Source organism: Bombyx mori, chromosome 25 (assembly GCF_030269925.1).
Source record: "Bombyx mori chromosome 25, ASM3026992v2".
NCBI lineage: Eukaryota > Metazoa > Arthropoda > Insecta > Lepidoptera > Bombycidae > Bombyx > Bombyx mori.
In genome coordinates, this window is record NC_085131.1 from 12,879,576 (window position 1) to 12,894,317 (window position 14,742).

The 14,742-nt window shown below is 34.1% G+C and overlaps 2 protein-coding genes across 3 annotated transcripts; one reads left to right on the top strand and one right to left on the bottom strand.

Annotated features, from left to right (window-relative positions):
* Positions 1-1,280: 1,280 nt before the first annotated feature.
* LOC101741144 (uridine diphosphate glucose pyrophosphatase NUDT14) lies at positions 1,281-10,023 on the bottom strand. 2 transcript variants are annotated; one of them, XR_009976731.1, is made up of 6 exons: positions 9,973-10,023; positions 9,087-9,314; positions 8,630-8,840; positions 8,099-8,175; positions 5,910-7,351; positions 1,281-5,197 (listed from the first exon to the last, which is right to left on the bottom strand). XR_009976731.1 is itself a non-coding variant. In XM_062676202.1 (6 exons), exons 2-6 carry the CDS (start codon positions 9,274-9,276, stop codon positions 1,440-1,442), a joined length of 678 nt encoding a protein of 225 aa, XP_062532186.1. In that variant the 5' UTR covers positions 9,277-9,314; positions 9,973-10,005; the 3' UTR covers positions 1,281-1,439. The 2 variants fall into 2 exon arrangements, 1 of the variants encoding a protein (XP_062532186.1); XM_062676202.1 differs by having other exon boundaries at positions 1,281-1,485; positions 7,198-7,351; positions 9,973-10,005.
* A 1,854-nt stretch (positions 10,024-11,877) lies between these two features.
* On the top strand, positions 11,878-13,852 carry LOC101740997 (HIV Tat-specific factor 1 homolog). The gene has a single exon (XM_004924034.5). The coding sequence runs from the start codon at positions 12,171-12,173 to the stop codon at positions 13,842-13,844; it is 1,674 nt and encodes a 557-aa protein (XP_004924091.2). The 5' UTR covers positions 11,878-12,170; the 3' UTR covers positions 13,845-13,852.
* Positions 13,853-14,742: the final 890 nt, after the last annotated feature.

Here is a 14,742-nt window from a genome sequence, read left to right on the forward strand (position 1 = left end):
GCATTGCTGACGGCGGCGGGCCGTGTGCTCGTTGGCCTACAAGGGCAATAAAAATAAAAAAACACGAGTAGTAAGACGATTTGGATCCCGTTCGTTGTTTAAATTTGATGATGATGAGGCGTGAGCACACGGTCAGGGGGCGCGGGGCTCGAGGAATCCCGCGGGGGGCACCTACTGTTTGTTGAGGGTTCACGATTTTTGAAATTACAAAAAGGACTAATTTCAGCAAATTACTTAGGTACAGTTTCATTTGTAGTTTATTTCAGTTTCTGCTTCTCTGTACATCCAATTGATATAATGATTAAAATTATAATTAAATTTTTAACGAAGCTCCAATTTAATTAATTAATTAATATTCAACATATCCGTAATAGTAGTATCCATATAAAAAAAACATCGTGTAGTAGTCTTATTTCTACGCACAATTTTTTTAAATCCAATTTTTCGAAATTCAATCGCAATGAGATAATCAACTATCACAATCAACGAAACATAATTAAGGGCTTCTTAATGTAATTCACTTCGAGGAATGTTACAGGGCTCTATTTACTAAAATACAAATTCAAGCTAAGCATTTAATAGTAATTTTGAACTAATTTAACAAACCCATTTTTGTTCTAAATACATAATATATTCATATGAAATCAACCCGATATGTACTTCCTATTTATTTACAATCAGAAGGAACTTTAACGCTAACAATATACGCAACATCATAACATATTATCATATGTTCTAAGTACATAACCAAAATTTACATTTAATTTATCAACACGTTTGCAGCCAAAAAATCACAAAAATCAAAGTAATCTAAATGTAAAAACGAACGTGGACTTTTTTAAATAATCAATTCCAAACCTAGTACTTCATATTGAGTATGTAACATGAGGATATAATATCGGATCCCGATGATAAACCACAGACGTTACTGGCATGTGAAAAATACACGCAGAGGATTCATTAATTTTCACAGCACTATGATTCATCGCTTAGCAAAAAGACCAGACGGCCAGAAGTGGAGGTTTAGTCTTTTTGTTTTTTATAATAACAATTTTTTTATCGGGTGAACCAGTTAAATCACCAGAGTTCATCAAAGAAATATACTAAAAAGGAATATATTTCAATAAATAAGATATATTATGTGGCCTATCTTCTCTTAAAAAGTTCTCCTGAACTAAGGATACGTCACATACTTAACAATTTCAACAAGCTACCAAGGATATTGTGTGTAATATAAATAAACAATATTTAAAAATTCACATCTAAATAAAACAAGCCAATGCAATGCTTAAGATTTTTATCTTTTCAAAGTTTACACAGCCAAAAAACGTTCGGAACATAATATTACATCAAACCTTGACACTATATTTACGAGTCACTACGCCCACAGAAAATACAAAGATAGTATAGTATAAAAATACAGATACATACAATTGCAGTTATTTGTTCGATTTCTTACATTCCCCGCAAGTTCGGTCGAATGTCCTGTAGTAAAGTATATATTAATTTCATATCGACTTACACCCGGAAACCCACAATAGCCCGGAGCCAACCATAACCATTTAAAACAATATTACGACAACATAATCCTAGGAAAGGATAACGAGCAGATCTTCCACCAGATTATATGAGCAGGTAATATTTCTGTCCAAAACTTGTATATTATATGCACAATGATCTTCAATTATTATTAGCTCCCACACTTTAAGAGGTTCATTGAAAATTACCATATTACCATATATTTTTTATGCATCTTTTGGATGCATATTTTGATTAATAGAAGAAAAATTAACTATAAAAAAATATACTAATATAATACTATGTATACTATATAGCAAATTCAAAGTTCATAACTTCATATCCTATTATTTTTGTTACTCTGATTTGAATATGTGGAGGTATATGACAAAGGGAAGATCTTCCATCGAGCGAGTGATATTGCTCAGTAGACCGACGGTCAAAATGTTATTGTTCGGAACTTGTGTGCGTAAAGCTGCTTTCAGACTACGCTATACTATAGTGCCATATAGTATAGCAGCGTATAGTAAGCCAATAATATAAAGTACAGCACAGTGTGAACGTATGGTATGCGATATTGTTGTGCTATGAGCTATATACTATATGCTATTATAGCGTAGTCTGAAAGCGGCTTAATGTAATGTCGTAGTGAAGTTCAAGCATCTGTCAAATACCTTGTATTCTGTGATAACTACCCGCCATAAATAGAAATTTATTCTGAGAGTTAGGCGATCATTCACACAGTGCTCGGATTATGTGAAAAATTTACTCTATTTAACATTGTAACATTGATTATGTTTCCAAAGAACATCGCTTTATTAACAACCAGGTGTGTTTGTATATTTTAGTAGATTTATTAACAGATTCACTGTCCAAAGTGGGAATGGTCCATAAGTCCAGTTATGTTTTTATTAAAAGTCGGTTTATTTATGATTAAAATGTATGCCACAATTTGTTATAAAATATTTATATACTAGTTATGTAGCCATAATATAATCAGCCTATTACACAATAGCGCTTTGTAAGCAGATAACATTCATAACATCATCATTGTTTAACTTTGGTAATTAGGATTAGATAACAAATATAATGTTCCTTGTATTCCATACCCAGAAATAGAATAAGATAAACACCCCTTGTTTGTAACATAGTATATAAGCACAGCATGTTTATGAATAAATCTGTCGGTCATCGTTCTCGTCGAACCCGTCGCTTGCGACGCAGGGCTCGGCGAGTAAATTAACCCACAGACACAGCCCACTGAGTTTCTCGCCGGATCTTCTCAGTGGGTCGCGTTTCCGATCCGGTGGTAGATTCTGCGAAGCACTAGCGCTACTAGTGTAAATGTTAACAACAACATCAGGTTTGAGCGCCCGGCGACGCTTATATGGTCTCACAAAACCATCAGCTTATGTAGGAAAAAAAATCAGTCTTTAACCATTCTCTGCTTTGAACGGTAGGAAAGTCGTATATAATTTTGCAGGGCTTGTACAATAAATTCGATAAAAAATATGCGGCGAACAAAGAACCTACAGCGGGCAGCATATAACAAAACAGGCGAGAAGACTTAAGCAGAGGCAGTTAGACTCTCCATCATCTCCAGCCTATATTTCGGCAATGCTCGTGGGGTAACCATTTAACTCTGTTAATTCCCGAGATTTCTTACCTTTCTCCTTAATTCTCCATATACGACTTTGTAATGTTTTTAGTGTGAAGGTACTGTTTACAAATATCCATTGTTTTATACACAACAACTTGTACAGATTTTTCAAGTCTAGCGCTCTCTAAGCTCGCACGATTAAAATGTCATACGATAAGGGGACCCAGAACGAAAAGACTTTTATTGAGGAAAAACCAGTAGTGTCTATGGACTCTTCCACATTCTCGAAACTGCTACCAAGTTACGATGGTAACAGGAGAACACTTGAATGTTACATAGAAGGTGTAGAAAATGCGCTAAATTTAATAACCAATAGGGAAGATCCCTGTATAACCTAATCAGAAACAAATCTATACTAATATAATATAGTATATCTACAGTGGTTTTTACGGATGTTCCGTTATAACTACTGGACCATGCATCTGATTGACTTGAAACTTGGTATCCATGTAGAAAATACACGTACTCAATGGCTAATATTTATATGAGTGTTGGACTCCCTAATAATAATGACAATAAATAATAATGTTAATTTTAAATGCCCAGCGAAGTGGTCGGGTACGGCTAGTTAACTAATAAAGCTGTTGAAGCTTTGTCACAAAGCCCAGGCGCAAAAACCTGGACAGACATAAAAGAGGCCCTATACAGAAAATTCGGTGAATTTCGAACCGAATTACAACTTGTACATGAACTAATGCAAGTCTCCAGAAACAATAACTCAGTAGATCAGTTCGGAGACAAAGTAAGAGTGCTTATGAGTGTATTAATTTCTAAAAATCCGGAAAACATAAGCACTACGAGAAAATGGCATTGGAAACATTCCTAGACAAACGTAATCCAATTACAGCCATTCTCATACAGATTAAAAACGTATAAAACCTGGAACAGGCTATTACCGTAGCAAAACAGGAAGAGCCTAAACTAAGAGTCAGACGCGAACAACTAAACCAACCTAACACGTCCAGAAAAACATACAATAATCCTCAACAACACTTCATGCCGCAACCGGATTCATACCTTTTGAACTCCTATATGGACAAACAGACAGCAGAAACCCACTAGAGTTGCATTGTCCTAAAGAATTTTATGAAGAATATGTTGTAAAACATAAACAAATCATGGAGAATACGCAAAAATTTATAAATAACATATTATCTGCCGTAAAATAACAAACCATATATACAGGGCCAACAAAGAAACCGAAACGGCAAGATTCAAACTAGGCGACACTGTATACTAACAGGTTACAAAAATTGCGAGAGCAAACAAACTGGAGCCAAAATACCTAGGCCCATATACAATTGTGCGTATTCACCCGGAACGAGTCGCAGAGATAGTTGGAAACACATAAATGCTAAAACAGTTAAAAGTACATTTCCGATTATTGAGGCTACCCGAACATGTTCCAGAATCGCCATCACCCTCGTCGCAGCATCAGCAGTAATACAATCAATAGACAGCCACAACGGAATACTCGTTCTGACAAAAGCAAGCTTTCAATACCAAATTGACACATACCACCTGGCAGTAATATATAACACTACATTACTGAGAGATATTTTTTAGAAATATGTAGCAATTATACTATGAAACTAAAATATAACGAAACAATTCATTTTCGTGAAGAAATATAATACCTCATAGATACAATAGAGAGTTGGTTAATGTACCTAGGAGAAAATATAGGCAAAAAACTAATTGATGATTTGGATTCCATAGTAAAAGCAATCACAGGAAACGTAGACCAGAATGACACAATTAAATTTAATAACGATAGCAAGGCATTAAAACTACCAATAAATACAGACAGATCCTATCAGAAAAGGACAATAAGAATAATGCAAGACTTCATCAATGAATATGAGTTTAATTTAAAAAAATATTAAAAATAATCAAAATGAAATAGCAATAGCAATTAATAGGTTTTCTAAACAAAACTAAGATTTCGAAAATTAATATGAAATAATAACCATATAATATAACAAAATAGAGACATCACTTCAACAGCTATTCGACAAACTAGTCTTTAGAAAACGCGTTAACATTTCCTCACCTTAACACAATGCACCCCAGTATAATCGACCCAGTATACCTAATTGAAGAACAATATCTAATACAAAATGAAAACAACAGTAACCTCCCTTTTGACCCTAGTATACACAGTATACGCCTCTGGGAAAAATCCATCATAGTAAAGGCATTTAGCACAAACAAAACACTCACCTTTATACTGGATATCCCACTAGTTGCAGAACAACCTTACCTACTACACCTATATTCAATCCCAAATAATAACAACACAATCTTTATACCTAAAAACCACCTCCCTGTCTTGGAAATAACGAGTTTGCCTACCCCTACGAGCCATGCGTGGAAATCACAGAAAACGAAGTCATTTGCAAACACTTGGGAGTGGCAAACCCTGCTGCACTCAAACGATTGCATCGCCCAATTAATACAACATCAGGAGCCTCATAACTGCATCTACGCACCAACAACCTATGAAAACAACATAGTACAACAAATCAAAGACAACAGCTGGATGGTAATCCTAAAACAAGAAGTAGTAATAAAGACAGTCTGTAATAACGACATGCAATATCAAAGGAGCAAAGGATTCTTCCTGGTCACCGCTAATAACAACTGCAACGTACATATATTGGATAAAATATTACGGACGCATCAACGATACATCAATATCAGACCAACAATACCACTACCACGAGCACACCGTAGTAAACAAATTTCACCTATAAGAATAAAACTAGACTATGTAAAGCATAAGTAATTACAGAACACTGAAATAATCAGAGATGATTAAAATCCCGGAAGCAGACACTATTATCATCCCCAGCACACCCAGCTGCCATCAATATTTCTATACATCATAATACTAACAGCAGCAATTGGAACAACCATTTACAAGTTCTGGTGGAAACCCAGGTTGGTGCATCTCCTAATACAGCAGCAGCCCCAAGTTAAAAAACATCGGCTCCAGCAGCAACTGTCAATACGCAACATCTTGGAGGATTGGGGGACGGGGTTACGTAGCCATAATCAGCCTATTACACAATAGCTCTTTGTAACCAGATAATGTTCATAACATCATCATTGTTTAACTTTGGTAATTAAGATGAGATAACAAATATAATATTCCTTGTATTCCATACCCAGAAATAGAATAAGATAAACAGCCCTTGTTTGTAATATAGTATATAAGCACAAAATGTTTATGAATAAAACAAGCCCACTGAGTTTCTCGCTGGATCTTCTCAGTGGGTCGCGTTTCCGATCCGGTGGTAGAATTTGCGAAGCACGGCTCTTGCTAGGGTTCGTGTTAGCAACGTGGTCAGGTTTGAGCCCCGTGAGCTCACCTACTAGTTAGGGTTACGCTGAAATAGCTTCTCAAGGCTATCAGCTTAGGTAGGAAAAAAAATGAAGAATAAAAGTCTTTAACCACCTTCGGCCTTGAACGGTAGCTCTGTCGTTACTTTTTAAAAAGCCTTTTGGTCTACCCCGCATCATAACTCGGGGACACATGTTTTTTTTTTAGTTGTCAGTTTATTTTATACCCTTTCGAAAAAAAAAAACCAGTATTTCCCTATGTCCCAGCAGTTTTTATAATGCTTGTGATGTGTCCTACCGAATCCGCATTAAATATGAGACTTTCTTGTTACGTCTACAATATCAGATGGTTTAGAAATTGTACGCGCGCACATACCACATAATATCTGTGGACTGATATGGAAATCTCTCTACAGACCATATGTGGTCTGTGGACAGTGAACCTGTTAAGTCGCTAACATGTTTATGACATTTTGACAATTGTGACAATATTTATTATAGGCTATGATAATTTTATAGAGAAATTGAAATATGGTGATAAATGTTTTGTCATCTTTTCCATGTATTGTATATATAGGCTTGTATGTTCGACATGTGGAAAGCTTTCAGTTGTAATATAATTTGCTAATCAGGTCTTATAAAACCAATACATAACATTGGTTAGTAAGACTTACTTCCTAAACTTATCGGCTTTATTGTGTATAAACCACATTAAAGCAAAAAGACAGCTCGGTGGACTGGACAGGATGTCTTGTGAACGAAGCATCTCTTCCACTTCAGGTATTGTCTTCTCTATAACTTCTATAATTTCATCGTCAACGCCGCCACCTTCAAACAAAATTATGATTGTTCTGCCTTAGTGTGTAGGTAAAGTAAACATTTTGTAAAATAGACAGGTCGAGTTTGTTAGCCCCTTGGTGTTTAGCTGGAGTGGTTACATTTACAATACATTAACAATTTATTAAGTCGATAGCATATTTGTGTATCTTCGAGAGCAATAACATAAGAGAAACATGAACACCGCTATGTAGGAATCACAGATGATTATTTCATGGCAGAAATAGGAATGACAACATAAACAGAGAAAACTAAGCTGATCATACAAAGAAAGAGCATAAAAGAAAACTACATTCTTCATTTTTAACTAAAGTCCTAGTATCTAACAAGATCTTATTAAAACATGTGCTTGTGCACCTAGGTGTAACATGTGGAACAACAATGTTCTGTTGTATTTTCTTTGTACAAAGATTGAAAGATTCCTATTAGTGTCCATCATATGACACTAAAAATATCAATAATGAAATTACTCTAAAGCTTGTGTAAACTCAAAGCCTGCAAAGACTTCAGGATCTTGAGCACTACTTTTGAAATGACTCCTCATCACATTACTCACTAAAATAAAGTGGAAGGAAAGAGTTCACAAGGATTCTTGACTACTGCACAATGTTTTTTTACTCCAAAGTCTAGCCTCGCATCAATAAGTCTCTAACTGTTTGAAGATCTAAAACATGTATTTACCTAAAAATTAATGGTTGATTAACAACATGTAATTACGTAATACAAAACGATGATTACCCTGTTCAGTTTTCATATCATCTGTGACCTCACAATAAAACATTGTTTGTAAGGCACCCTGAACCCCGACACCTGACCTGTAGATAGAAAATGTTTATCAGAAACAATACTTGATTTAACTAGTTTTCTCAAAATTTATATTACTATTCAAGGCCAACTGAGAGTATAAAATCAAACCAACACCAAATTTAGTTCAAAATTACAATTTCTATTTAAAGTTGATACAATAGTATAAATATTAATTTGTCATTTATTGTTAGTAGGGCAAATATACATTATAATCAAATTCAAAGCCATATTTGAGCTCCTTTAAAATGTGGGCAGGTAATCATGTTGTTTGACAGCATGCTAGCGTCATTGCTCGATCATAAGCTAGATAAAACAATCACCATTTGTACAAAGAAACAAACAGAAAAACTCATTTTTCAAATAATGACTATTCACAATGATGATAAGTGTTAATGTCATCAATTATATTTTAATGTTACAGTTGTGTGTAAATCAAATAAACCAGCTCTAATAAAATTGTACCTATATGCTATAACTTTTTCCAAATTTGAAAGCTCAACATTGTAGCCACACTCTTCAAGCACCTCCTCCTTGGCAATTTCCTCTATGGGTAAATTCTTGTCAATGATTCCAGCACATATTTCCAAAGCGACACCAAGAGATGCAGGATACTTATTTGTGTCTATCTTTGATGCTTTTCTATCTTCTGGTTTTATTGAATTGTAATAAATGGCTGTAAAAAAATTGTATCGATTTATATCCAAATATAAATATTCCTATTAGAAACTCTAAATAATTTAATAAGCTGAACGAATATGTCAGTGGTAGGTTGTGACTGTACAGACAAACAAACAGAAAATGTAGCTTTAATAAAACCTTTCAAATTTTCTAACCAAACTAAGTGAATCAGTAATATTTTTTTCATTTCACTTTTAATCATGAGTACTTGCCATAACTTGAGAATAAAGAAATTGATTACCTGGTCTAAATTGTTTTACGAATATCATTACTCTTCTAGTTACATTAAATACTATGATGGCAACGGAGTCATGAACTTCTAGAAGATCCCAAGTTTTCTCTTTGCCGTTCTGCGTGTAATTGAACCTGAACGGCTTCACGTACGGCGATTCCGGTAATGGACTCAAATACACATCCTTTAAATCTTCCATTGTTCCAATTTTTATTCCTTTCAATAATCAATAAGTTACTTATAGTCGGATTTTTTATTAGACGAAGTAAACTGACGTTTACTGTGTTGTCAGTTTTTGATGAAATAAAAATAGTGTTGTGACAAAGTGAACGATTGAAAAAACTCCTGAATTAATGAAATTGCCTCGATTGTCTAGTGAATAGTTAGTGTGCCGAACTGCCGATATCGGGCACGGGGTTCGAATTTCAGCCGTGCTTTGTACATACCAACGAGTTTTCGACGAAACATTATGTTCCTATGGTATCTACCTGTACTGAATACCGAGTGTTTTAAACATTAAGAAAAACATTGCGAGGAAGCTTGTAAGACTGTCCTATTTCCAATGCATCATATAGTTGAAACTATAGATGTATAAAATATAACAATTATAGGTACATAGGTAATGAAAATAAAAAAAACTGATTGTAGTTACATACTACTAGTAACATATTATTATATTGGATCACTTTAATACAATTTTATTGTAAAATATAAATAATATTCTTTTATAGTTTGAAATTAATGATTAACTCTTCACACTCATTGTTCATTTATGTGATTGAACGAGAACTGAACGCTACACTATTACTTTAAATATAGCAACATTATTTCACAAAGTGACATTAGCTACTGTCAGCTGGCTTCGTCTAATTAAAAATCCGACTATAAGTCTCACAGTATGTGACAGTATTCAAACAATGTATGAATGATTTTTTTATGAGGGATTTTATAATCTGGTAACTAAGACTTTTAAGTCATGTCTTATTTTAATTACACAAAAATAAATATATTCTTTTTCTCGTAAATTTTCCTACACATTGGCCCTAAGCGATTTTAATTTATATTCTTATTTTTATGAAAAATGATAATATGGAGTGAATTGAAAAATGAATATTATTAATTTGAGACATTAATCAACCGGGATAAAATATAATACCAGTAAAAGTATGGTAATTTACTAAAAAAAATTCAGTGGACCGTTTGGAGGATCCCGGATAGCTGACCCGGCAAACGTTGTTTTGCCATATATAAGATTTCTAGGGAATTTCTATTGTAGAAAAAAATTAATAACAAAACCTCATTCAACCACATGATGCCTCACTATAACAAAAAAAAATTGATCAAAAAATTTTAGGGGTGGATAAACCTTATCACTTAGGGGTATGAAAAATACATAGTAGCCGATTCTCAGACCTACTGAACATGCATATAAAATTTCATAAAAATCTGTCAAGCTGTTTCAGAGGAGTATGGTAAGTAACATTGGTAACTAACAGGTATTAACATGAGAGTTGCACAGAAAAATTAAAATAATAGGTATAACAGTCACTGCTACGGTTGATACACAAATAGAATCAAAAAAACATGGCTGAAAAATGTATAGTGACTAAGACAGGAGACCGACTTCGTCCTCATCCCTACTACGTGATGTTTGCTGAATGAGTGGTGACACCTGGCGGGGATAACTGATCGATTGATAGTTGATCAGTAGTCGACCGGCGAGGGCGGAAGATCAAATTGGATTAAAAAAAAACATAATTAAAGGAACTTGAAATTATGAACTCTGAATAAGAATTTATCGTACTACAATTATAATATTTGATTGCCATCTTGCAACCTAATTACGGATCTGTCCATAAAATAAAAAAAATAAAAATCGAGATGGAAAAATAGGGGTTGATCGTGTAAGAGTAAAATTGAGAGTAATATGAAATTTATTTAAAGTCATGACAAAATAAAAATAAAAAATTCTTTCCAAAAAAAATAAAGTTTATAATTAACAAATAAAAAATAGGGGTTGATCATAGAGGAATGAAAAATTGAGAGTAACATCAGATTTTTTTATTTTAATTCATGACAAAATAAAAACAAAATTCTTGCAAAAAAAATTTAAGTTTTTAATTAACAAATAAAAAATAAGGGTTGATCGTAGAGAGATGAAAATGTAGGTTTGTATATATTTTTGTATGCTGTATAATAAAAAAATAAAAATAAAAATTTTTGTCTACAAAATATAAATTTAGGGGTGGACCACCCTTAACATTTAGGGGGATGAAAATTAGATGTTGTTCGATTCTCCACCTTGGCCGATATGCACGGTAACATTCACGAAAATTGGTCGAGCCGTTTCGGAGGAGTTCAGTCACGCACACCGTGACACGAGAATTTTATAAATTAGATTTATTTCTCGAACCACCAAATTCAGCACTATATGACTTGTTTTGTCGTGCGCACATAACTTATGTTGCAAGCCAGATTTTGTTTCTTTTTATTTGTGTTTTTTATGTATCTTTAGCTTGTGATGTGTATTGTGAGCCTAATAAAATAAATAAAAATAAATAAAATAAAAGGAGTTTGAGTTTCATTAAATATGTAAAAAAAAACTTCATCGTTGTTCTTGATTGTAGATGATTAATGTTGGTTTTTTGGAAATCAGATTGAACTTGAGATTCTCAGACCAGACTTAGAGCTTCAAAATCTTTTAAAATATACAACATATACTTAATTTTAATCGATTCGAAAATTATCGATACATTTTAGCGCATCCAATTTCCCTGATAACAATTGACATGTGGTACTTCAATATTTAGAGTATTATCTATGATTTGCATGTTAGTAATCTGCGATAACCTTTACGTTTACGTTTACCAGCACTATTTTGTAGATGCCAATTTGAAATCGGATGAAATGTGGATGAAATTAAAGATTTGACGTATGTTTATCTCTGTAGAAATCAAGTTTTGTACCTGCAATACAGATAGCCATAATCATATGGTCATCATCAGGTGTTGAATATCATGTAATATTTCCAAACACTTAACTGTACACATTCTACATCTAAAGTTGTAACGTTCTAACGTAATAAATGCAAGAATGGCTAAACTAAATCCAAGAACGGGATTTGTGATCAAACTTTCCGAAGAGACAGTTCAAAAGTTAGCGGAAGAGGAAAAAGAAACAAAAGAAAAATCTACATATAATCAGATAGAGGATACTACATCGGTAGAAGATATTAATAATGACAAAATTCAAAATGTTCAAGATGTGAAAACAACATCACAAACTTTAGATGTACCTACTTCCGATTCCATAGAAAAATCTACTGTAGAAAGTACTCTGCAGAAAGAAAATTCATCACAAACTGAAAAAACAGTTCTGAACATAACTGATGATAAGGGTGAAAATGATAAGGATAATACACTTGAAGATAATGAAAAAACAAAGAAACCCTCCAAATCTATTACTGATTCTAGTACTTGGGGTGAGTATGCATCATACATAACTTACAAAGATAATGAAGCTGTATATACTGACCCCTCATCAGGTCAAGCTTACACTTGGAATAAAACCAGCAATGCTTGGGATGCTAAAGGTGATGAAGCACCTGGTCGTGTTTACAGCTATGAAGATGACACTCATATATACACAGAGGCTGATGGTTCAAAATATTTTTGGGATGAAACCAAGAAGGCTTGGATACCAAAAGTTGATGATGACTTTTTAGCTTATTATCAAATGTCTTATGGATTTATTGAAAATAAGAAAGATGATGATGAGAAAGAGAAAGGTAGTGACAAGAAGAAGGAGTTGCAAAAAGAAGCTATGGCTGTCAAAAGGAAAAGTGAACCGCAGTGGTTTGAACCTACTGATGATAAAAACACCAAAGTTTATGTATCAAACTTACCTCTAGACATGACTGAACAAGAATTTGTGGACTTAATGCAGAAGTGTGGTCTCGTTGAACGAGATCCAAGTAACCAAAAAATGAAAGTTAAATTATACATGGACAAAGAACAAAATTGTTTCAAGGGTGATGCATTATGTACTTATATAAAAATAGAATCCGTAGATTTAGCATTAAAATTGTTGGATGGCAGCGATTGTAAAGGCAATACCATTAAAGTGGAAAGAGCTCAATTTCAACTAAAAGGGGAATACAATCCTGCCCTCAAACCTAAGAAAAGAAGAAAAAAAGAGCTGGAAAAAATTAAAAAAATGAAAGAAAAACTATTTGATTGGAGGCCAGAGAAGTTTATTGGTGAACGTTCTAAACACGAAAGAGTAGTTATTGTTAAAAATTTATTCCACTCTAGTGATTTTGATAAAGAGGTTCAGCTTATTCTGGACTATCAGCAAGATTTGAGGGAAGAATGTGGAAAATGTGGAGACGTTCGGAAAGTAGTGCTCTATGATCGCCATCCTGAAGGAGTGGCACAGATAACTATGAAAGAGCCGGAACAAGCTGATGCTGTTGTTCAGCTGATCAACGGAAGATGGTTTGGCAAAAGACAAATCACTGCAGAGATATGGGATGGCAAAACTAAGTACAAAATTGCTGAAACTGATGCAGACATTAATCAGAGGTTAGATAAATGGGGTAAATTTTTGGAAGAAAAAGAAGATGATAATAAGGTAATTAAATTGCCTGTTGAAGAAAAAGACACAGATGAGCTTAAAGTTGAAGAGGTTTCTATTGAAAAAGAAAATACTCAATACCTATCCGAAAAAAGTGATATAAACAATGTAAAATTAGAAATAAATCAATGAATTTTCAAGAAGTAGTTTAGATTTCATTGTTCTTTTTTTATGATTAGCATAATTATGCAATTGGGCCCTCGGCCAATTTATTACTATCGGTAGGTGGTCGACCAACCTTGCTCTAACCTCAGCTTTACAATAATGACATGAAATGCCGTTCCCGCGCCGCCTGCATCCAACGCACGCAACCTATGGACTATGGTATTTTCCTCTGCTCTTCTACGAATCCTCTCATTCTTATTAGATTTTGCAGGGAAACTCCAACCATAGCTCGTCCCCTCCCCTTTGCTCTGAGAGTGATTTTGAGCCTTCTGGTAAGGCCCATAACTTAAAAACTTATGAATTGAGAGGGACTTCTATCGTGTTTTTTCATTCTCTACGTCATAAAATTTAAAAGTTAAATCAAGCGGTAAGTCCTAGCGCGTCTAATTAGGCGCGTTTTCATGGATAGTTTTCATAGGTAGTTGTCTAAAACAGTTTTCAGAGTTTGTATTAATGTTATTCAATCTATCGATCTAGCGATACAACGGTGTTCGAATCCCGCCGGCAGATACCAATTTTTCTAATGAAATACGTACTAATAAATATCAAACAAGCAAAATTATAATTTGCGTAATTACTGGTGGTAGGACCTCTTGTGAGTCCGCACGTGTAGGTATCACCACCCTGCCTATTTCTACCCTGAAGCAGTAATGCGTTTCGGTTTGAAGGGCGGGGCAGCCGTTGTGACAATTCTGCGACCTTAGAACTTATATCGCAAGGTGGTTGGCGTATTTACGTTGTAGATGTCTATGGGCTCCAGTAACCACTTAACACCAGGTGGGCTGTAAGCTCGTCTACCCGTTTAAGTAATAAAAAAAAAACACAGATAATACACATAACATTTAAGACGTTGTCACTTGTCATT